The sequence below is a fragment of the Dipteris shenzhenensis genome, chromosome 31 (genome assembly GCF_047967505.1).
Source record: "Dipteris shenzhenensis isolate YYH24624 ecotype China chromosome 31, Dip_SZ_1.0, whole genome shotgun sequence".
Classification (NCBI taxonomy): Eukaryota; Viridiplantae; Streptophyta; class Polypodiopsida; order Gleicheniales; family Dipteridaceae; genus Dipteris; species Dipteris shenzhenensis.
In genome coordinates, this window is record NC_141626.1 from 40,388,975 (window position 1) to 40,414,644 (window position 25,670).

Consider the following 25,670-nt stretch of genomic DNA (forward strand, 5'->3'; position numbering starts at 1 on the left):
AGCTTCACAAGATGAAGTATGCCACAGTGGATTGTTTCTTGCTCGACCAAGAATTGCATGGACTCCAAATAAAGAAACAATTGCCACTAGTGGAGTGTCTAGTGTCATAATCACCGGCCTAACCTATGCAATAAGCACTCCCTCTCTATCTATCTAAAAGGTCTCTACCACCTTTTTTAAAAACCCAAAACATGCAATCTAGGGACTGTTCTAGCTTCCTATAATGCAGGTCTCTCATCTCTGACAATCTCAACATCATCATGTGTGATAGGTTGATCCTGCGCCTAAATGGGAGCATCCAAAGGCCTTTGTGCATCAACATGTGCAGGTTGTAATTGTTGATCTTGTACTAGCTGTTTGCTGTCTATCAAACTCAATCATGGACTGATCTTGTTTTTCACAAAAACTAGATCTCTACTGACAAAAATGTTCTTAGTCTGAGGATTGTAGCGATAGTAAGCTTTGCTTTCACTGTTGTAGGCAACAAAAATGGACTTAATGACCTTATCTTCCAGCTTTCTTCTCAACTGACTAAGCACATTATTACGTCCATGATTGGACTAACTAGGGCCTAGGCTTAAAGCCAAGTCTAGACTAGCTTGGGATCTAGGATTAGATCTAAGATTAGAGCATGGTCTAACCCAGTGTTAGGAATAACCTAGGGTTGTGACAAGAGCTAGCATCGATGAGGTATAGATCCTATAGATAGAGCTAGCCTACTAAAGGTGTGGCATGGCTGAGCTAAAATTGGCAAAGCATGGCCACAAATGTGAAGTTTACTGTAGGCATGCATGCTTAAATAAAGGCTTACAGATAGAGATAGTCGAGGCCTGGCCCATAAGTACAGTTACTTTAGGCATGCATGCTATAGTAAAGGCTTACAGCTAAAAATAGCCAAAGCCTGGCCTATATGTATAGGGGCTCATTAAAAGGGGTCCGAGGAGGCGCTCCTTAGGACTTAGACCTGCTGGCCTGGGAGCAGCAGCTAGAGGAAAGGGCATGTTTGGTACGTGACGCATGTCTGCAATTCAAGTTTGTTGGCTCGCTGCCGTGCTCTAGACCTCAGGCTCGCGGAAGGTGGGTCATAGGAGGTAAGCTGCTAGCTCCAATCCTTATGGGTTGTTTACGGGTTCGTCCCATGGTTTGTTTGGACTTTGCTTGAAGTTGTACCCTACAAGGGTTTGATGTTTACTAGACCTGGTTTGCGGATGTTTCGTTTGGTAGTAGAGCAAGCTTCGAGCTGTGAGGAGCCTTGATGCTGTAAGGGAAAGCGTAAACTCCCTTGGGTGTGCTCATCTTGGTGAAGGATGCACACACATGTGTAGACGGTAGTAGTAGCAGCTAAAATAGATTTAGTGATTGCATTTTTTAGTCTAACAGTTAGCAGGTTGAGATTTGAGCAGAGACAATGACAAAATCTAGGAAGGAAACACAGCTAGAGTACTTCTGTTGAATCCGCTTCATGCAAGCTGGTATTTGCTTCCATGCAGTCTTGATTCCGGAATTCGTGGTGAATTCTACTGTGGCTGTAAACTACAGAAAAAGCGACAGTTTTTTTAATAGGAAATCAGTTTGCAGCAGCACCTTGGACTATTAAACTAGAGGCGATTCGTAAAAATGGAAATATGTATGCAAGTTTGGCACTAATTTCCCCCGTCTACGTGATGCAGCAGCCTGGAACAGTCACAAATCTGTTCCAGGGCTGTAGCAGGGCTGTAGCATGCATAAATAGCTTACAATTAAAGGTAGCCAAGGACTCAATAAAAGGGGTCCGAGGGGTGCGATCCTTAAAACGTAGACCTGCTGGCCTAGGAGCAGCAACTAGAGGAAAGGGCATGCGGAATAGGACACATATCTGGACTTGAAGGCTGGATGGCTGTTTGTAGTGGTCTAGACCTCAGCCTCAGGGGTGGCTCGACATACTAAGCCTACATTTGAGATGTGAGCTGCTAGCTCCAATCCTTATGGGTTGTTTACGGGTGCATCCCGTGGTTTGTTTGGACTCTAGCTTGAAGTTGTACCCTACCAAGGTCTAATGTTTTACTAGACCTGGTTTGGGGATGTTTCACGCGTGTACATAGGTTGTGGAGCCAACATCCTAAGGTAGCCAACCTTGGGTTTTCTATCATACAAGCCTCAAAGGGAGTAATTTCTTAAGGCCTTGGTTAGGCATCTGCTCACAATGTGTACTGCACACATTACTGCCTCCAGCCATAATCTATGTGGCAGTATTGTTCCCTTGATCATGCATCTAGCCATTTCCATCAAAGGTCTATTTTTCCTCTCAGCAACACCATTTTGCTGAGGTGTATATGGAGCTGTACATTGATGCTAATGCCTTTCTCCAAGGGGCAAATGATTCAATGATATCCCAAGAGAGGGGTAAATGATGCATTTAGGAGGCACCTTAGAATGGAAGGCACTACTTTCCCTCTGCCTGTTCTCAAAATTCTTTTTTTTGCAAAAAAGAGACTTCTATTAAGTATTAAAGAAAACCGTTAGAGCAAGCTCCATACAGGAATACGGGAGACACCATGCAATGCATGAAAAGCTCAAGAGCCAAAAAGAAAGGATTGGGGCTGATAGTGCCATCTCAATCCAGTAGCAACTCCGAGAAGAAGGAAGAACCCCTCCAAACTCGAAGAAATATAGTCCTCCTAGAAGAGGCTGCCCGTGAAGGGCCCTGCATGCTAGCCCAAATGGCTATCAAAGTGTGAACCGTGTCACTCCAAATACCCGTGAACACCTGTGATGGGTGTATCTGGGTGTCATCCAAGGCCTCTGTGCATCTGGCTCTCCAAATGTGCCAAGAGGAAATGCTAGCCAAAATCTCCCAAGAGGTGTCCACTGAAACATGTGAAGCTTTGAAAGGAATATGTGGTACATCTTGAAGAGAGCAGGGCTCTATCACCTGTCGGTGGATCGAGAGTGCCCAAGAAGAAGGCTCACCCTCATAAAACACCTGGGGCCCAATAAGGGATAACCATGCGACCGAGCCCCAAGTCATGAAGAACGGGGAAGTATGAAAAATGCTGAGTATCTGAGCAAGTCCTTTCCAAACAGTCATCGCTTGATTGCAGTCCCAAAGGCAATGTCGCACTGACTCCTCTACAGAATGACAACGAGGGCAAGTGGGATCAGCCCCAAATAGTGATCTCCACAGGTTCACTGCAATCCCTCCATGAATAGAAAGCCAAAAGAAAAGAGTGATCTTTCTATTTCTAAGGAATTTCCAGAGCCTCCTTCAGAAATTCCTACGCAAATCTACGGTGATGAAGAAGCTATCCCAATGGGGGGCTCTCGAGGGAATCCAACCTCTACTCTCTTGGGTCCCACTGCAAGCACCTAATAGGTGCACCTCCATATAAGCACAACCTCCAGGATCCCAAGGCCAAGAGCAGAGGATCGGGGTCTAAGTACCACTGCAAGCCAGCTCCATGGTCCACAAAACCAGCAATCCTCACATGCTGAAAGGCAACCTCTAGAAGAATATCATCCGTGGATCTAGAGAGTATACCTCCATCCCTAATGTCAAAGACCAGAGCATCTTCCCCGAGACCTCAAAGAGCGATCACCTGTAGAGGAACTGCTGTCCTCGAAAAAGCTCCCATCCAAGTGGTGGAAGTAATAAGCATCTCAACTGTCCATTCCACCGGGATCGCTACATCGATCTGCTAAATCCTGCGTGCTACCCCTCTGAGATGACTCACGGACTGTAGCCTCTGATCCTCAGGTAGCCTGATAAAAGCCTTCAAGTGCCTACTGTGTAGGCGGGGCCTCTCTCCCATCTAGACCACTGCATATAATGGAAAGTGCCCAGTGGTCTGCCATGCTCATCAAGTATACTATCGTTCCAAATGATCGGATGCCTATGAATCTCTTTAAGGATAGAGGGTGGAACTCTTCAAAGAGTGTTCCTGAAACTCCCCCAAGCTTTGAGGATGGCAGTCATGACAGGAGAGGTAGGAGACCTGAGAGAGGCGGAAGTAAAATTCCAACGAGGGCTGTCCACCCAATCATCTCCCAAGGTAGGTGTGCAAGCCTGAATGCGTCCAAAAAAGAAATCCTTCCAAGATTCCTGCCCAGGCATGAGTCCCCTCACCACCACCTTACAAAGCAATGCCCTGCACTGCAAGTCCGGGTCAATGATATTAAAGCCCCCTTCTAATGTAGGGAGAATAATGGTCTCCCAAGCCACCCTCGCTCCAACATCTGCTGTGCCATCAAGTCCACTCCATAAAAAATTTCTGACTAGTCTAATGAGCTGAGTGATGCAATCCCTAGATCGGCACCAGCAAGAACACAAACCAGGCGGTGGCCAAGAGAACCTGGTTCACTACCACAACTCTAGAGGCAAGATCGAGTTTGGCTAAGCTCCAAAAAAGGAGCTTTTTCCTTATACTTTCTAGTACGCGGGCAAACTGTTGTGCTGGAGAGATGCCCAATCCGACCTGGCATCCCAAATATCTGACAGGAACACCCCTCTGAATCCAAGAAAAGCCAATGTCAAACTCCCCAGCCTGGAGTGTCCTCATCACTTATCCAAAAGCCAAAGGATTTATGCCAGTTAATGTGTGCCCCTGCAACTGAGCAAAAAATATCCAAGGCTGTCCAGAAAGAATCAAGTGACTGCGAAGAGGCCTCAACAAAAATAGCAGTGTCATCAGCCAACTCACAATCAAGAAGCTCCTCCTCCTGTCTCAAGGGCAATCTCAACCCATAAAGCTCAGCATGAGTTCTAAGGAAGATACTCGTAGCTTCTCCCACAAAAAGAAAGAGGAAGGGGGCTAAAGGGCATCCCTAACGAACTGATCTGGAAATCTGAAACCTGTCACCCCTTACCCTCCAATCACATCCTGGCTATGGGCTGATCTGTAAAGGGAGGCCACCCCTCTAATCCATGCATCTGAAAATCCAAATCGTAGAAGAGTGCCCTCGAGAAAACCCCAATCTACTCTGTCATAGGCTTTCTCAAAGTCCAGGAGTAGAACTGCAAGCCTCTGCCCGCTTTGCATAGCCTACTCTGTGGCTTCCCAAAAGGAAAAGATATTATCAAATATGCTCCTGCCATGCACAAAGCCTGTCTGAGTATCATGGATGAGGTCTGGAAGAAGGGGCTGCAATCGGATGCTGATTGCCTTGGCAAGGATTTTGTATTGAGTGCCCAAAAGAGTGATGGGTCTCCAATGGGATACAAAATTCCTGTTGCCACCTTTCGGGATAAGGTGAATGAGTCCCTTGGTCAGTGAGTCAGGCATCTCACCCGAGTCCCAAATCCCTTCAGGGCTGAAGTAATATGATCGCCTATCATATCCCAAAAGGCTGTAAAAAAAGGAGTAAGACCATCGGAACCAGGGCATTTGCCCATATGAAGGGCGGAGAGAGCAGTCTTGAACTCTGTGTTGGTAAAGCGTGCATCAAGTGAGCATATCATCTCTGGTGTGAGCATATCATCTCTGGTGTGACCAACGCAGGTAAACTCTGCCAAATCTCATCTCTAGCCACATCTCTAGCCTATGTGTCAGGATCTACAGAAAGAAGGGAGGCATAGAAAACTGTCGCTAAATGCATGACGGTAGCCGACCTGTTCTCAAATTTTACACTTTGCACCCTAACACATTCTCAACCATTGCGACAAACTGCTTAAAGCATTGGAAGACATCAGAATTTTCTTTTAAGGGATAAAACCACAAGAGTATGGAAAATCATTATGAAGGTCATAATAAGACCACACACATCACTGTGTATGAGCTGCAATTTTCTTTCAGCTCTAACAGATCCAGCTCTCGGAAAGGAATTTCTGTGCATTTTTTCCAAAATGTACCCTTCACATACACGTCTTGGAGGAGTCTCCAAAGAAGGCATATTCTATATCATCCCTTGTCTTTGCAACAATTGTAAACTTCCATAGTTGACATGGCCAAATCTTGCATGCCATAATTCTGCATTTTTCAATGCAAAAGTAGTCCCACAGTGTCTAGTGTGAGTGGAATCACAAATTTCTTTACTTACAGTGCTTCACATAGATGTGTTATGCAGACTCGCAAATAGACATTGATCAAAGCCAAATATAGAATCCACCAAAACAATATATTTTTATCCAAATCTATGGACACAATACACAAGACGGATCCAGAGTTCCACCAAAACATGGTCCTCTGATCTTACCAAAAGGTTCTCCTATCTGCCTGGTACCTCCAGATCTCTGAGCCCAGTTCCATCAACTAATCTCAACAAAATCTTCCCAACCCCCTTCATAGAGTATGAATAAATTTTGGCACAAGACACTCTCTTGCCAACTGAAGCAGGCTGTAAATCAGCAAATAAATTCTTTCTAGAGTGATGTGCCTAGAAGCCCCAATAAAAAGTACCATAATACAGCTGAAGCATCACTCACAGTAGTTTCCAGCTCCTTTCTTCTTCGTACACTCACTGGTTTGGTATCCAGGCTTCTTACAATAATGGCACTTACTTCTTTTTGAGCTCACCTACAGGTGAAAAGGTTTGTGCATAATCTTCCACCATCAGTTTCTTCTAACGGAGCTCTTGCCACTTTCCGTGGACATCGTTAGGTTTTTATTGCTAACGGAACTGATGTAAGAAATCTATCTTTAGCTCGGGGGGTGCACCACTAAGAAGTCCTAGGTATAACGTGTGTTCAATGGGTATTAAAAAAACCCCTCAACTAAAATTTTTTCCCCAATCCAACAAATGCAGCTATTGCTTATTGCCTTGTTTATTAAGAGGCTCATTATACTTCATATCCGTTCCTTCAAGACTTCCAAGCAAGCTTGGGATACCTTGGAAAATGTGTATCAGGCAAGGAATGAGGCCAGTGTTTCTTACTTGAAAAGACAGCTTGATAGTGTCACGATACAGGAAAAGTTATTCTGATCGCTTTCCTAACATCCACGATCTTTGAGAATAGTTGTTCGAGATGATACTCGATAGTCATCTTGTGTCCACTGCTCTAAACTCTTTGCAAGAGTCTTATTTGTCTTTTCATACTTCTCTAAATCTATCCATGAGGTGTAGTACAATTCCACTCACCCTCCAAGAAGTAGTGAGGCTGTTGTTACAGGAAGAACATGTCTATTGATGTGCGTGATGGGGATCTAACCTTGTTCGTAAAAGGCAAGGGAAAGCCACATTTTGGTGGCCATCAGTCCAGAACTGATTCTGCACAGCCATCAAAGAAAATTTGATACAGCCCCATAGACTCGTAGCAGCTAACAAATTCGTCACCATAAAACTTCAGATGGAATAATTGGTGTCATTCAATTTATCCTCCTAGGCCAAAACCCCAAACAGATCTCTTGGATTCTGATTTTGATTCTAATCCATCTTCAAATGTAAGCTTCAAGCTGAAACAAAAATACCCCAATAGAATTTTGCAAATGACACTGAAGCATAATATGACAATGCTGCAAGTGTCTACAAAATGCCCCAAACACTGCAACACAAGGCAAAAATCTGTGAATGCCCAAGTCTACTTAACAAATATGCAATGTCCTGCACATGTCTACCAATCTCACTGAATCTACCTGCAATAAATCAACCCAAACTGCCAAAATCTGCAAATGACTGAACTTGAGGCAAAAGTCCCACATTTCTCTCTCAGATCTGAGTGGAAAAGCATAACCTGTCAAACCTTGTAAAAACACAAACTTGAGGAGAAAGTGTAGGTATGAGTAAGACAAGGGGTCACGGCACTATAGAAGGTAGGAGTACCATTGTTTGGGGTAGATTTGCAGGATTGGCAACACCTGAAATAGCTTCTGGAACGACTGCGATTGGAGAAGGGATTGCAGGTTCTTCTGAGTGCTCCGGGTGCTCAGCTTCCAAAAACATCCTTTTTGTTATTTTTTTTCGCCAGCCCAGTTAGTGGTTGGGTCAGCTTCTCACCTAAACCTTTGGCTGGCCTTTTGTTTTTTCCCTTTTCATCCCTCTCTTCCGTGCAGCAGTGGACAGTTTTGGTGCTTTGTATTGGAGGAAAAGAATCTTAGTGGTGACTGTGGTCTGGCCATAGGGCCTCTCATCGGCAGCACCCCTGATTCCCCGAGCCATTAAGGTTCTCCTTTCTCTAGCGGATAAGCAACTGGTGAAGCAGGCAGTTCAAGCACTTCATGACAGGACAATAGTGGGCAAAATGGTCGCCCTCGCGCCTATGAGGAGACAATGAGGGATTGGATTCAAGGCTATCATCAAGGAGGCGAAGTCCACACACCAGAAAATCTACGCTTGCTTTGTAGACTTTCAAAAGGCGGGACGACACCGTCCTGCGATCCTGCGTGATCAGGAGATTACAGGAGATGCAAATCCCAAAGAGTTTGATTTATGGTGCAGTCCGTCAAAGGGAGAGTTCGTGCCCCAAGTGCTTTATCGAATTCGGTTAAGAGCATGATAGGGGGGAAGCAGGGTTGCCCCCTCTCACCGACTCTTTTCGAACCCTTCATTGATGAGATCACATCTTTCATAAACTGCCTAGGGGACGAGGAATCACTACTGGCTGACCTCATGATATAGATATGCTATACGCCGATGACATAGTCCTCATATCATCTTTAGTGGAGGGGCGGCAGAGACATCTGGAGGGGCCCTAGAGTCATCCAGACGACTAGCAGAGAGCGGGGTAGACACATGGTATGCACCTATATCCACATGGTTTGCCAGACACAGTATAGACTTTCCGCCTTTCAATACAGCATGGATGCACCCCCTGAGTCTATCCCATGAGATGAGATCAACCCTATCGTTCACTTAGATCTCCTCCAGCTCCATACATCTCGGACTTGGGGGGGGGGGAGGGGGACCAGTAGCTCCCACCAAGATTCAGACCACTTCCTGAGAGTATCGGCGGAGGGATTCATCATCAGACCCCAGCATCTCGAGTCTTCTTTTTGTGCACTTTTGTCCCATAGGCCCGCGAGGCCTTCTGCAGACATTAATAAATCTTTCTTTCTTTCTTTCTTTCTTTCTTTCTTCTCACACACACACAATCCATTTATTCAAAAAACTTTAAATATTGAGTTTATTAGAGCTCTAAGGGTGAAGGCTGCACTCTTGAAGACAAGGGCATTTCATTTTATTTCTTGCAACAGAACAGTCTATGCAAGACTTAAAAAGGTAGCTGATAGAATAATGCAGTACTATAAATAGAAACAACTATCTTAATGCTAGCACGCTGCAACTTGGCAGAAATCGACAAAGGGAACGGAATGTCGATCAATAAAGCAGAATTAATTATCGAGATGAATCATATAAATGCAAAAGCAAAACCAACAGTGCAGATTTTAAGCTCATGATGAGCCACACCAGAAGCTTGAAACCACCAATGCATGATGAGAGCTCAAGTGCATGGAAAAACCTGCAAAGTTCCATGAGCAGCTTCCATTCGTTGTTTCACTGTGTCCACACGAGCTAGTGCAGCCACTGATTCTGCACATGAACCCTCTGCCTGAAAGCACAAAAGTTCAATGTACACTACTTTAGAGTCTTTCTGAATTTCCCCAGAGAATGCCCATATTAGAAGCAAAAGATAAGCTGCTGACATTTCATCTGTAAACAATTCTTTCTTGCATGAAGACCAGTAAAGCAGTAATAAATAAAAACTTTGCTAGCCTAATTTATGCACTGTCCATTTCAAGCTGAAATATGAATCATTCATGATCTCAGAAATTGGACTTTCTCAATGCACAACAGGGTTTGATGACATTGCAATTCAAAGGCATTGAAATTGAACAAAACACGATTTGATGATATTGCACGTCGAAGGAATTAGAAGTATTTGGAAACATTAAATGCCTAGGGTGCAGCATAGTTTTACCAAGCTTTTGCAGATTGTTAGAAGATTAGAAAAATAAACCTTCCTGGACGCCAGTGTTGTTTTAGACCTAACATTAGGTGTTAGGCAAAAACAAGTAAGAAGTTCTAGTATTAATGGATGGTTTGGAGCATGCATGCAAGTACATGGACTCATGCATGCATTCATGCATACCACACCTAAGCGCATTCATGCATGCAGCCATAAAGTACTCAAACAAAGCGCATCAAGTCGTCATTCATTTGCATTGCTACATTTAAAGACTAACATGCAACACATGTATACAAATCAGAGGCCATGCATGCAAAGGGGAAAAAGTAAAGCTTTGTAGCCACATGGAAAGCTCTGAAGACTGCCACATGGGCAGATTAGAGATTGCAGGCAATCTGCCATGTAGGCAGTAAGCTTAGGGGCTGCAGTAGGACCTGCAAAGGACGGCCGACTAGTAAAGAATCAGTGCATCTGCAAGGCAGACAGTTCATGGCAGAGAAAACATACTCTAGTCCATTGTCGTTCTTGACTTTGGAGCAAGTCAGGTACTTTCAAAAGTACCAACCAGAACAGTCCATATGAATCTCTGAGCATTCACCAACAAGTTCCATTGCTCCACATTCCGTCAGACCCAAGCCCACTACAGCCTTGTCCTCAACATGCTCTATATCCACTAACCACTGCTATGGTGGACATACATACAGTTGTACTCAGATCAGCGACTCCAATCTCAGGACTATTGGGCGTAACCACCAAAAACTCCCTCTTAGCAAATCAGCTGTTGGGCTCCTCCTTTTTTGGCTGATCCGCTGCCTTCGTCCTGCAATCTCGCACAAGATGTGCAGGCTGATCACAGTAAATCGCCTTTTTTTTTTTCCTTTTTGTCATTGTCACAAGAGTTGCCACCTCTCAAAGGAATCCTTCTTGTTTTGCTTACCCTTACCAGGTTTGGTCTTTACCCTTCCTTGTAGAAGCGGTAAATGCCGCCTCACTCACCATCTGTATCCTGCAACTTCACCCTAGCTTCTTCAAGAGTAACACAGGACAGACCTCAAACGTGAGAGGCAACCATTCTCCAATCGTCACCATCTCATTGAAACTGCGTGGATGCTTGCTGGGCAACAGCATGGCAAGCTGATTGCAATCAACCTTTTGGCCCACCACCTCAAGTTTATCCTTGAGAATCTTCACTTTGACTCGATCGATTCTCCTCCTCCCAATGTCATTGGGAATAACTGATTCTAGAGAGTAACCACATGTGCTGCATTGTTGTTCTCGTATAGATCCTTCAATGTCTTCCAGGCCTCACTTGCGGTCTCCACCAATTGAATGTGCGAAAGTACTGAGTCTCTAGTCGTCCTAATAATCATTGACAGTGCCTCAGCATCTCTGAGCGCCCAGTCTTTGACATCATCTGGATCTGCCTTCATCACCACTTTGCCCGTCGCGTCTTTTGTGAAAGTAGTACACGTGCAGAAGCACACAAGAGAGAGAGAAAGAAAGAAAGAAAGTCTATTAATGTCCACGGGAGACCAACAGGTCTATGGGACAGTAAAAATCCATCTAGTACGTCTGCTTTAGGGAGGGCATATGGCAGCTCCCACGGAGTGCAAAAGCAACCCCAATTATTTAGAGTACCTACAATAATAGTCTGAAAGAGTAATCAGCCATACATCAGTTTAAGACTCTAAGTCTTTTGGTTTGGATTTAAACTCTTTGATTAGTGCTATGCCTTCACGGTAAACTGCCCATTTTCCATCCTTCCTAGCAGCCCTAACTTTAGCTAATTCCGTTGCCTTATTCTTCAATTGAGCTCGTGTAAGTTCCTCAGCTATCCATATCTTGGTCCCTTTCAGCTTGTAAGATTGTCGAAGGAGCTTGGTCCGTAAATCTCGCGACTTAAGTGTGAGGATAGCATGTCCTACGGAGTGCCGGATATTAGTTGCTCCGTCATCATCATCGTCATCATCATCATCATCAACCTTCCATTCAATATTAGGCTTGGCTGTTTTGACATGTGCTAAAGTCTCACTTAAAGAGTCATCATCTTTGAACCATCCTTCAAGGAGGCCCCCCACTCTAACTTAAATGCATTATTGCTTCTGGCTTCGTGTTCTTTGATCTCTTCTTGGATATCAGTCTTGTTTGCCTTTGTGTCTAACTCCTCAATCACTTCTTTCTTGATTAATTGTATTTTAGTATAAACCAGATCTTTTACTTCTGCCAACTCAAGCCTTAACTCTCTCACTGCTTGCTGCAAATAATAAATCTGTTCATGTTGCCCAATGATGGGCTGTTTGGACCCTTCTTGTTGGTAATTGCGTACATACGGAGAGGGTGTCATGGCTGCAACTATAGAGTACCGAGTCCTGATAGCTGAGGGTGATGGAGTTGAGGGAGTTTGGAGGAGAGGGTAGGCCATTCCATATTGGCTATTTCTTTAGAACCCCCTAGCTGAACCTAACCCCCAGGTTGGGCTGGGGGTTTAGCCCAACTCGGGGTTAGAGACCCTAGGAGCTTGCTGCGAGGTGAGCAAGGGGCAAAGAACAAGTGACCAACGAGAAGCGAAGGAACTACTGCTGGCGGCAACGGCACTGCTAGTAGCAGTTCTGCTACTGGCAGCGCTGTTGGCTGGCTGCTAGTGGCGCAGCTAGCTACATTGCTAGCTGCAGCAACTGAAGGCTAAAAGAGCAGGCGACGGGGGCGATGGGCAGAGCGGGCAGAGCTACGCGACGAGCAGAGCGGTCTGAGGAGGGCTACAAGCTACTGACGGAGGGCTACAGGTCAGGCTACCGACGGAGGGCTACAGGTTGGGCTAAGGGCTACAGAGAGAGAGAGAGAGAGAGAGAGAGAGAGAGAGAGTTTATTAAAGTCTTCGGAAGACCGATGGGTCTATGAGATTGTGAGAAACCTGGTACAAACAAGCTGTGGGGGTGGACCTACTGAACGAGCATCCACACCAATGTAGAAAGCAGAATGCAAAAATGCAAAATGATAGTACTAAATACAACATAGTCATGCCAGCGGTCAACTACAAATCAACATCATCATCATCATCATCATTGCCATCAAGACATCAGGGTGGATGAGGCAATGGAGGCATGAAATTGGCGATAGAGTGCTGTCGATTGCTCACGGGTGCGGCTCTGTGACGTCTCCTAGTCATAGCTCTGCGTCTAACAAGGGCCACAATAACCCCTATCAGTCAAGCTCCAACTCTGAACAGAGAGGGGATGTCTCCAAGTGTAATCTGCGCGTCAATCCTCTGTCTGAGCTGTCGGGTCACTGCCTCTGGATCGCGATCATGTCAAAGCCTCGTCTAGTGGGTGTCCATGTGATCTAGCACGAAGAACTCCATGATTGAGCTCTGAGAAGGGTCTGCTAAGGAAGAATTCTTCTCCTGTCTCCGTGATCAAAGTATCCTCTCGTGGTGCCTGCCTACCTCATGGATGAAGCCCGCCAAACATCTCTGGTCTGGGTAGGAGAGGAACCGGGACAAAACCCCAAAACTATCTCTGAAGAGGCAGTAGAAACACCCTCGGATCTCATAGTAAACAGGGCACCTGAAGATGAAGTGCTCCTCCGTCTCAACCTCCTGCATGTCACATAATGTGCATATGCGCCTCTTCCTAGGTATGCCCTCTGCTCTACCGCTCTCAATACGATGTCTATGTAAAAAGACCCAGAACTGCCCAATAGAGATCCTCAATGAGTGGGGTAGGTGGATCTGTGTATATCCTAGTGGGTCGATGAAACCCTCCTCTGTGATGTGCAAGCAGAGGCTGAGTTTGGGTCATCCCCATTACAACTAGATGCTGCATTTTAGGTCATCACGTATCTGCACCGAGTTAGGAAGTACAGGGATTACGCTTCTGGGTATAGCAAACTACCTTGGCTAGCTTTGTTCTCCTCTATGGCACTTTCAGTAGGGGGGGACCCACAGATGCTGGTATGCATGCACTGAGAGATGGTTTGAGCGACTAGGCCTCCACATGGATAGACTCCCTCCCTTCCAGTATAGTATGGATGCTCCCTTTTCTCCCCTCCTATCACAAGAGGTCAGCCTGGTAATCCGTGAGGATCTCTTGCAGCTACACACATTCCGGACCTAGTTGGGACCTAGCAAGCTCCCACTGAAGCCCAACTTCCTACAAAGAGAGAGAGAGAGAGAGATGTACAAAAGAAGTGATATGGAGGTTTGGGAATTTCCCAACCCTCCATATCGCTTTATTTTGTACACTGTATATGGAGTGTAAGTTGACAGGCCACACACACTTTATGCATAGTGTTCACTTTGAACTTAGGAAATCTTGCCACAATATTCTACATTTGCATAGATTTCAGCCTTTGTACATTCACGTGCCCAATGCGCTTGTGCCATATTTTAATATGTGCAATGACACCTTTTCCATGTGCAAACATAGCATCTTCCACGTCGGGTATGTCAACATCCAAGGTAAACATTATGCCATTTTTGTTTCCTTCTACAACCAAGTGACACTGATTTATCATATCCTCAACAAAGCATCCATTAGGGTTAAATCTGACCTATCTAGTAAGGAACGGACAGCTTACCATGAATCATCCGCGATAGCATAAGAACCTGTAGTAGCCGCTCCACACGAGCCAACTTTATATTCGACAAGTCTGACCCCCAACAAGGGCTCCCATACATCCCCACTGGGCAGACCACAAGGAGTCAAAAAGAAGCCCCTTGGTTCGTGGATCCTGAAAGTGCGAGCGAAAGCACTGTCTCTCTAGTCTGGCCAATGAAGCGTATCTCCTATCCAGGCAGGCCTGCATCGCGGGTCTCATAGTGAAGATCGGTCCAGAGAAGGCAACCCCCAAATAAGTGTATGATGAAACTATCTCAACAAGAGACCCATCAAACATGAACTGCTCCTAGTGCATGACGGCTCGAGATGTATTGAAGATCATAACCTTGGTTTTACCAAGGTTGACCTTCAAATCATGAGACTCACAAAAGACCTATAGTGCATCAAGGTGTCTCTGGAGTCCCTATACCAAGGGAGACAAAAGTGCCACGTCATCTGCATATAGCAATATCTCGATCACAATGCCAGCAAAAGAGCATCCAAGGGAGACAAAAGTGCCACGTCATCTGCATATAGCAATATCTCGAGCTCATCAATGTAGAGGCCAAACAGGGTAGGTGATAAAGGACACCCTTGTTTGATCCCAATAGTGCTCATGATCTCGTCTATCCACCCTGACCCTGCCCGAACTCTTCCTGAGACTCTCTCGTAAAGTGCCATGACAGCCCAAATGATCTCCTAGTCATAACCCAAATTATGTAGGCGCCAGAGGAGGCGGGCTCTTGGGACAGTATCAAATGCTTTGCAGAAGTCCACAAAGCAACAGTATACCCTCTGCTTCCATGCCCTCGCCTCCTCAATGATACACCTGAGCGTAAGAATGTGAACCCTCGCTTTGTGGATGGGTGAAATATTGTTAATGGTCCAAGTGCGTGGAAACCCCAAGCAAAACACTTCATTAAAGAGCTTTGCTAAGATCGGGACTAGAAGATTAATCCCGTATGCAATGAACTCAGTGCATAGCCCCTCATGATCCTTCGCTCAGCCATTATGAAGTTTCGTTACGGCATCCTTCACTCCCCCTTTAGTGAAGAGGGTGCAAGAAGTGGGGCGTGGTATATGTGAGGTCAGGGACTGGCTGATGTGCGATGTCATATAATGTGCGTGCATAGTTATGCCAAACCTAGGTGTCAATGAGAGGTGAGGGGGACCGTCCCTCTAGAAATCTTCACCAAAAGTCCTTAGAGTTGTTACTAAACAAAATGTTTAGTAGTTCCTCCTCGTTCCGGCAAATAAAATCTAGTTTCTTTCTATGTACCAGTCAACGATACTCTCGTAGCGTCTCGGTTTTCTCGGAAGATAGTGTTTGGGGATGAGATTAACCGCATCATACGGTTAGATCTCCTCGAGCTCCACACATCTCGCACTTCGCCGGGGGGGGGACCAGGAGTTCCCCACCAAGAACCAGCTCTACTATGACCACTTTTTGAGAGTATCGGAGGATGGGCTCATTATCAGACCTCGATATCTCGAGAACAGAGGAGTCTCACACGCACTGAGGATTGCCATTGAACAGATGTGGGTCTCGTCCCATCAGCTAAGGATCGAGGCAGGGAGAGCTGCACGCATACGCAGAGAGCAGCAGAAATGTAGGTTGTGCACGATGGGGGCGGTGGAGACAGAGGAGCACTTTCTAGGTGTCTACCCAGCCTACTATGAGACCCGAGGGCGCTATCCACTTCCAGGACCGGGTCTGTATTGGGCTCTACTTGATCAAGATGCGACGACACAGGGAGACACTACTACGACATATCAAGGAGCAGCAGGATGGGACCACCGCACCACAGGGTACTGAGGTAGACCGAGCGTAGACAGGTCATGGATTTCTATGCATTTGACTCAGCTCCAGGGCACTCTGGGATAGAGGAGGAGGAGCTAGCCGACATGAGAGATATATGGATCAATGGAGAGAGCCGACACATCAATGCTAGGCGAGGGACACAGAGACTGTACACGACACGACAGGCGACCAGAGCACACACGATCGAGGTTCGACCTATTTCAGCTCTCCTTAGGGGAGAGGCGTCACCCTTGACATAGCCCATCGAATCTAGAGATTGAGGAGACCACGCCCTCCACCACCACGAGAGACATCTCGACAGATGCAGATACGTGAGCTCTTTGCATCTCATCAGAGAGCCACCATGGAGCCTGGATACGTGGAGCCAGTTCATGCACTTGGGACTCTAGCTCTAAGCACTTGATATTTTTTCATGCCACACTCATGCTATTTTGCTAGTATAGCATTTTAGTACTCAGCAAGGGCCTTAGTGAGCCCTTTGCCCTGGCACACAGTAGTCTGTATGAGTTACTTGATTCTGTACTTTGTCCCATAGGCCCGCGAGGCCTCTTGCAGACATTAATATTTCTTTCTTTCTTTCTTTCTTTCTTTCTCTCGACTCACACGGGTGCTCTGGCCCGACTAGAGAGGCGATGCTTCCAGGCACACTTCCGGGACCCTCCAACGAAGGGTTGGCTTTTTGACACGCTAGTAAGACAGACTGCCATGTATCTAGCACCTTTCTAGGGAAGTGATATTGCAGCGACAGAGTGGAGGAGATTTGAGAGGCTATAGGTGACTATTGGATCCAAGATGATTCAGAGTAAACCCTCAGTCCCCCATCATATTATACAGACAGAGTTCACCATGACCCCTCTCCAGGTTGATGCCATCTTCCAGACAGTGACGTTCCTCCATAAAGTCTGGGCCTTACCCCAGTGAAGATTAATGAGGTTAGCATTAGAGTCCTCCAAGCGACTAGCAGAGAGCGGTGTTGATACGGCATGGTATGCACGGATATCCACGTGGTTTGGTAGTCACGGCATTCAAGTGGACAGACTTCCCCCCTGTCAATACAATTTGGATGCACCACCCGAGATGATCCCACGCGATGAGATCAACCGTATCATACGGTTGAACCTCCTCTGGCTCCATACATCTAGGGTTTGGGGAGAAGAGGAGTTCTCCACCAAGATCCGATTCTACCATAACCACTTCCTGAGGGTCTCAGAGCACGGTCTTGTCATCAGACCTCAGTATCTCGAGGACAGGAGAGTCTCACATGCATTGAGGATCGCCATCGGTTGTGGGGGTTAAAGGTCACTGTGCCTTTACCCCGGTTATGTACAATACTCAAACACATATATAAATGAATGCACATGGATGCTATTTTATGCTGAGGGACAGCCATTTGACACATTGCAAGTGATGCACTGATAGTGTTATGCTCTCTTGGATGAGATATTGTTGATGCATATGCCCATGGACAGTGTTTATGATTGAGCCATTTAGCACTTATTGGTATTTTGGATTGCCATTGCAGTTGGCATTTTCTTTTGGGCCAGATGTGCTCATATGGATGCATAGTACATGCACATGAGTCAGCTGTATCTTTTGATGCTTTGAGCTTTGAGTTTTGATAATATTTCACTCTATTGTGGCATACACATTTGGGTGCATCTGGTATTTGGTGTGATTCTCTCTTGCAGGCACTAGCATTTGGGATGTTGCTTTATTTGTATCATGGCATTCTCTTCCATGTCTAAAAAGGAGTTTTTCAACATTAAATACTTTGATGGAACAAACTTTTCTTTGTGGAAAGAACACATAAGGGATGTGGTTATTCAAAAGAAGCAGATAAAACCCTTGCAAGGGATTGCAGCTAAGCCTGCAGCTATGTCCACAAATGAATGGAATGAGTTGGATGCATTGGCAAAGTCTACCATTAGACTTCATCTTGGGGAGAGAGTTTATTTCACAGCAGTCACTAAAAAGACTACGGAAGCTTTATGGAAAAAGCTGTGTGCTACATATGAGAAAAAGACTGCCTCAAACAAAGTCTATCTCACGAAGAGATTGTTTGAGCTGCACATGAAGGAGGGAGTATCCATAGCTTTCCACTTGAATGGATTAAATATCATTTTCAGTCAGCTTCAAGCTCAAAAGCTGAATTTTGATGCGGAAATGAGGACAATATTTCTCTTATGCTCATTACCATCCTCATGGGACACTTTCCGTACTGCTATCAGTAACTCTGCACCTGCTGGAGTATTGAACTTTAATGATGTCGTTGGTAGCTTGTTGGCCGAGGAGATTAGACGGAAGTCAATGGAAGGCAACAAGTAGGATGCAGCCTTAAATGTGCAAAGGGACAGATCACAGTCCAGGGAGAAGTTTCAAGAAAGAGAGAAGTCCCATAGCAAGTCCAAGGCACGGAACATTGAGTGTCACTATTGTGGCAAGAAGGGCCACATGAAAAAGGATTGCTACAAGCTTAAAAGAGAGCAAAAGGATAAGAAAAAAAATGCAAATTGGGGTGCAAATCAGAAGGAAGAGAGTCCAAGGAAGGACAAAGGAAAAGTGAAGATCGAGGAGATCAATGCAGTCATACATGATAGTGACAATGACATTCTCGTCATGTCTAGTTTATCTGCAGAGTTGCTTACCATTTCAGATGATGCATATTCCCGGGATTGGATTTTGGATTCTGGTGCTTCATTCCATGTTACTCCCCATAGGGAATGATTCTCCACTTATGACAGTGGAAAGACAGGTTGTGTGCATCTTGGAAATGACTATGCATGTGACATAGTGAAAGTAGGTGACATAAAGTTTTCTTTTGCAAATGGGTCTACATTCATTTTGAAAAATATGAGACACATGTGATTAAGCTGACCAAGAGTCTCATTTCAACGGGTCAGCTAGATGCTGGTTTTCAGACCATCTTTGGTTCTGGGAGTTAGAAAATTCAGAAGGGCTGTATGCTTTTGGCCAGGGGTGCCAAGTGTGGTACTTTGTATCCCTTGCATGTATCAGGGGTGTTTGATCATGTTGTTGCAATAACCGAGCAGCCAAGCACTTCTTTATGGCATTGCCGATTGGGCCATATGAGCCAAAATGGGATGAAACTCTTATGCCGTTGTTGGGAAGGTCACCTCCCCATCTGTAAGCCCCCAAATGAGGAGAGCGTGGGGGAGGGAGACACATCCCGTCGTACTCCAAAGCAAAATCCAGTTGCAGAAAAGATGAATCATACCATTCAAGAAAAGTTGCAATGCATGCTTTCCAATGCAAGTCTTTCTTGTGGTTTTTGGGCTGAGGCCATGAAGACTGCAGTGCATGTGGTCAATAGATCACCTAGTAAGAGTTTGGATGGTGGTATTCCTGAAGAGACATGGAGCGGCAAGAAGCCCTGTTACTCTCATTTGCGTATATTTGGGTGTGAGGCATATGCACATGTGCCAAAAGAGCTTCGAAAGAAGCTAGATCCTAAGTCTAGGAAATGCATCTTTCTGGGTTATGGTGAAAGTGAAGAGATGGGCTATCGTCTCTAGGATCCAGAATCAACGAAGATCATACGCAGCCATGATGTAGCCTTCAATGAGAAGAAGATGCATAAGGCACCCATGAGGGATGTGGAAATGAGGAGAATCACTTTCCAGGACGTGAATCCACCTGCATATGTTAATAGATAGCAAGCTGTATATGCACCAAATGTGCAAGAAATGGTACCACCAAGTACTCCCACAGGTATATAATCAAGGATAGATGATGGATCATCTATTGGTGGAAATGTTGAGCCAAATGTGGCTGATATGCAGGTGGTACAGCAAGCTGAAATGCCCTTGAGAAGATCATCTAGAGTGTCTAGACCGCCTGATAGGTTTGTTCCAGGGGTAGACTATGTGATGCTTACTGATTGCGGGGAGCCTTCTTGCTACAGAGAGGCTATGATGCGCGAAGATCAATGCAAGTGAGAGTATGCTATGCAATCAAAGATGAGTTCACTTATGAAGAATAAGACTTGGGACTTGGTTTCTTTGCCACATGGAAAGAAAGCATTGCCATGTAAATGGGTCTACAAGATGGTCACAGGTGACGATGTGCCTAGGTACAAGGCCCGTTTCGTCGCTAAAGGATTCAAGCAAGAGAAGGATGTCGACTTTGATGAGATATTCTCTCCAGTTGTGAAGATGACCACACTTAGATGCATGCTTGGACTAGTGGCAGCAGAGGATATGGAGCTTATGCAGATGGATGTCAAGACAGCTTTCTTGCATGGGAATCTGCATGAAGAAATTTACATGGTACAGTCGGAAGACTTTGAAGAAAAGGACAAAGAGCATTTAGTTTGCAAGCTAAAGAAGAGTCTCTATGGTCTTAAGCAAGCGCCTAGAGAATGGTATCAGAAGTTTGATGCTTTCATTCGGTCCCAGGGTTTTAGAAGGAGTGAAATTGATCACTGCCTCTACACTAAAAGGGCTAAGGATAATAGCCTCATACTCCTAGCACTATATGTGGATAATATGCTATTGGCTAGCAAGAATACTTATGAGCTAGATACATTAAAGGCCAAGTTGCATGAGGCCTTCGATATGAAGGATTTGGGACTTGCAAGTCATATTCTTGGTATGCGCATCACGCGTGATCGGAGTAGGAAACTCCTTTGGCTTTCACAAAAGGAGTATGTTACAAAAGTATTGCAGTGTTTCAATATGGAGGAGGGGAAGGTAGTGAGTACTCCATTGCCTTCATATGTGAAACTGAGTCATACAGATAGTTCCAAATCAGATGAGGGGCGGGCCATGATGGCCAAGGTTCCTTATGCATCAGCAGTTGGGAGTCTTATGTATTCTATGATAGCTACTAGAGCAGACATTGCATTTGCAGTGGGAGTTGTTAGCCGGTATATGGCTAATCCAAGAAAGAGGCATTGGAAGGCAATTAAGTGCATCATGAGGTACATGAAGGGTACCAAGGAGATGTGCATCTACTGTGGTAGAGGAGACAATGCAGATCTAAGAAAAACGAACGGGAGGGACACTAGAACAATATGGTTTTCATTCTTCTAAGGAGGTGGTGCCGCTAAATCTGTTTTTCAAGCTTGATAGCCCCTTACCTTAATATTGGGCAAATTGACGTACTCACAAGCGCAACACCAGATAGGACCCTCTGTGTTGCAGTGCAACACCTTCTTCCTTTAGCCAATAGCCAAACAGATAATCGCAAGGAAGATCATAAACTCGCAAAGGATAGCGCTTTGAAAACACCACCACCATCAAACAGGGATAGCAGATGAAGCAACATGAGAAGTACTCTACCGCACGCTGCATTGCCGCAATACCAAGTATGCATGTACTTGGGTACACAGATTCAGACTATGCAGGGCGTGTGGATAGTAGGAGATCCACTTCTGGTTATGTGTTCACCTTTGCAGGTGGTGCAGTGTCGTGGATGTCTAAGTACGTTGCTTTGTCTACCACACAGGCTGAGTATGCCGGTTCAATCTTCTACCAGATTACATGCTGAGGTGTCAAACCCCTAAGTTTTCTCATTTGGGGCCTTACAGGTGGGGCATTGACACCATTACTCCAACACCCCATCTTAATGACACCGTGGCCCAATCCCCACTCCTCAATGTAGATGCTACATTGGCTCCCATTCAGAAGCCCTTTGGAACACTTCGGAGGCATTGTTGTTCTTTGGTCTTTCAACCAGCAGCTCTTGTTCCTCCTTTCCCCTCTGATTGCCATGTAGATTCCTAGATTGAGGGATCTCTTGTCGTGTGATCTGAAGAGAACAGCTACACCTCTAGAGCCCATATTCTACAGTCTCTCCTCATCTCTCTTCTGTGAGTTGACTCCCAGGTGTACCCCATCAATGTAGGCAGCCCTCTCTCTAGGTTCTCATGTGTCTTAGTGTAAAAGATCATGTCTCTATCAATGTAAGTCTCCAGGAACCCTCCCGGATCGGACCAAAGTGTGCCATTGCAATTCCACATGGCCATTTTCAGCCCAATTTGTGCACTCAGCCCATGGGTTTGGCACCATCATAACTCCCCATCTTCTTTCTCTTCCTTCTCTTCTCTGTCTATTCTGTCTCGGAGGATCACTTTTCCATCCCTATGGGCAGCCCATTTCCCTGCTCCCCTTGCTGCCATTACGCACACCATTCCCTCTCTCCAGTGCTCCTGCTATAGGAGAATGAGGTCGTGATCCAAATAAATGCGGGTTCCGTTCAAGGTCGCCCTCATACTCATGAGGGTACTCTATTCATAGCTGTTCGGAGCTTCATCACTAGTGGCCTTGCTGGTGCCTTGCGCTTATCCACACTCCAAGATGTTTCACATGTGAGGTTCACACCCATTTTGGTGAACAAGGTCTTGGCATCCGCTATAGGAGTGTTTCCCACTGCGAGACCTTGGACCAAAACATTTAGGGCCTTGCTGCTCTTCCTTTTGTCCTCTTCCAAAGCATGTGAAATGATCTCTTTTTTGGGGACAGCCGTTTCTTTCTTGACCACATCCTGCCATTCTAGAATTGCAGCCTCCCATTTGGTGATTTTATGTGTGAATTCAGCATGCTTACCTTGCTTGGTGGCTTGCAAGGATGCCAAGTCTTTCCTGAGTTTTTCATTCTCAGATTTTCGCTTTTCCATTGCTTTGTGGTTCCCTTCGGGAGCTCCTTGTACATCTCTCAACTGTTGTAGCTCGGTTGCCATAGCTTGCATTTGGTCTTTGAGGCTGGTCTTTTCTGCTCCCCATATTTCTTTTTCCTTCTCCCACTCCTCCCTCTTGTTCTTCTCCTTCCGCCATTCCTCTTGCATGCATCCACTTTGCTTCTTGATCTCAGTCAATGCCTTGTCTACATGTGCTTTTTCGTTTAGTAATGCCACATTGGTGGCTTCCAGACCATCAACCTTCTCAACCAGCACTAGGCAAATCTTGTGGAGGTGAGAGATGACATGAGAGAAGCTCTCGTATCTGTGTCTCTCGACGTGGGGGAGGGCGTGGTCTCCTCGATCTTTGGATCCAGTGGTCTACGTCAAGGGTGATCCTCGTCTCTGGTGGTCACCTCCGGGAGGGCTGAGATAGATCGAACCTCGATCATGCGTGCTTTGGTCCCTCTCCTTGTCGCATGTGGAGTGTGTGTCCCTCGTTTGGCAGCATCATGGTGGACACTCCCACTACTAATCCATGATGCTCTCATCTCATCAAGCTCCTCTCCCTCAGCCTCACCGGCAGCTGACTCTGATGCATAGAAGTTTGTAACAAATATCTGTGATCTGTCTATCTCGGTGACCTGTGGCATTAGTCCTTGCTGCTCTCTGGTTTGTCGCATCAATGTGTCTCTCCGTTGTCGCATCTCAATCAGATAGAGCCCAACACAAACTTGATCGTGAAAATGGATCAGCCGTGTAAGTGGGGCAAAGCCATGCCCCTCTTGAAAGAGGCAGTGATATCGTCCTCGGATCTCATAATAGAGTGGGCAGACACATAGAAAATGCTCCTCCGACTCAAAACCACCATCTTGTAGGGGAAGGACTGAGGCTGCCATGTGCGCAGCAAGATGGCTGCTACATGGATCTAGTTAGGGTTTACTTGGAGCAGCATCATGGTAAAAGAACAAGTACCAGAGGGTTGTGAAGGTACCTGAGTAGGTACAGAACGTACTGTGCCCATGTATGGCAGCAGGACCAGTAGGTATAGCAGGTACAAAAGGTACTACATATGGTAGACCACCAAGAGAAGAAACAGAACAGGGCCCTGGAGCAGAAAAGTTTGCGGGACTGCAGAAGCAGCTGTATACTCTGGTCGGGGCTGCAACAGAGCTCAAGAACAGGACAAAGCAGTACCTAACAGATGCCAGGAGAGCTGGGATGCCACGTCAACACAGTCCCTATGTGGGCCCGAACTGCTGCTACAGACTGTCAACACAGTCCTTGGCAGCCCTTCTTGACTGCCCTAGGTGCTGCCCCTGCAGGGCCTGCTGCTGCCGCTCGTTGGCAGTCCTTCCATGCCACTTGTCCTGCCCTTGCTGCCCACATGGCAGCCTGCCTGCTGCTCATGTGGTGGCCCTCTCTTTCTCTCTTAGATCTGCCCCTGTGCATGTCTCTCAAGCCTTTCTCTGCTACAACTTATCCTCCCCCTTGTCCTTCTTATTTGGGAGCTCATATGTGGGGAGGTGACTTTTTAAATCCCAGATAAATGCAGGAGGACTAGAATGGCTTAGAGCACCATCATCTTAGCTGGATATAACATCATTGATCCAGCCATTGTACGCAGAACCTTGATAGGTAAGTTGGTCAACAGAGGACTCCTTGGCACTGAGCCTTGGTAGGTAAGTTGATCAATGTATGTCCCGTAGATACAGGCCCTCCACAGTAAATCATCTAAATCGCAACTGGCTCAGGTGATGTTGGAGAATGCTTTATGGATTGAAAAGGATGTTCCCCATCTCTCTAGGCTGGCATTTTGCTTGTTTGAAGCGCACTGTTGTCTGACAAAGTAATAATTAGGTGTGATGCCAATCTGCTTGAAAGAAAAACCGATAAGTTTGTTTGTGAGATGAAGTTTTGCTAATTTCACATTCTACATAATGTTTCATAGACTAGCAGTACAGGCCGCAACTTCAGAGCCAGAGAAGAAACACCAGATGGGAGAGACCGTTTTCAGCTTGTAAAGGATCGTGGAAACCGTAGATCGCAAGGAAGCGGCATCGTCCCGGAGTCTGATAACTTCACGTGACGCCCGAGGCACCTTGAGGAGGGAAGCTGAGCTCTGCTCTTCCAAAGAGGACGCAATGTTCTCGGAGATGAGCTGAAGCTTCATTTCTAGATCGTTGAGGTGTTTATCGACAGGATCGTCGGGGTGCCGAGATTTGCAAGCGGCATTGAGCCAGGATTTGGGATCGAAGCGATCCTCCGCAAAGGCTGCAAGATCCACCATCATCATCGTGGCAAGCTCTAAGTTGCTGTGACAATGCTCGCCCAATATAATTACGTGAGTTTTTCTTTCAATTTTTTTCAAAAATAAGGTGAATTACATTCAAAAGGCCTGCCCTTTATAGGTAAATAATAGAGTGGTCCGACCAATAAATGTAATTAGTGCCAACCTTGCTTTGTTCATTATGATTGTTCGACCATATGTGGTCAATTGTGTGTCTAGAAATAATTGTAGGTTCTTGAATCAATTGCAATAAATTATTTTGCACCATGTATGAGTTAAATATTGTTGAGGTAGTTTTGGTGGGATCGTAGTGAGTGTTGAAGTCATTGATTATTATAGTCAGAATGTCACGTTTTACTTGAATAAGTAGTTTGTCGAGTATTGACACAAGAATTGAATGTGGTGTTGTGTGTCCTCTGTAGACGTTAATTATAGCGATGTTGGATTGTTATGACATTTTGAATATTGTAAGGTAGCATTCGCAATTTCTTTCTTTGATGCATTAGTCTAGTT

At 45.7% G+C, this 25,670-nt stretch overlaps 1 protein-coding gene across 1 annotated transcript in view; it reads right to left on the minus strand.

The window, feature by feature from the left end:
• The window catches only part of EYE (conserved oligomeric Golgi complex component-related / COG complex component-like protein), a 98,863-nt gene extending 73,669 nt beyond the window's left edge, over nt 1-25,194 (minus strand). Inside the window, exons 1-2 of the mRNA XM_087369948.1 lie at nt 24,876-25,194; nt 9,368-9,457 (exon numbers count right to left, since the gene is read on the minus strand). Coding sequence (XP_087226074.1) covers nt 9,368-9,457; nt 24,876-25,163 — 378 coding nt within the window. The 5' untranslated portion in view covers nt 25,164-25,194. The remainder of the gene's footprint in view (nt 1-9,367; nt 9,458-24,875) is intronic.
• Between the last annotated feature and the right edge of the window lie 476 nt (nt 25,195-25,670).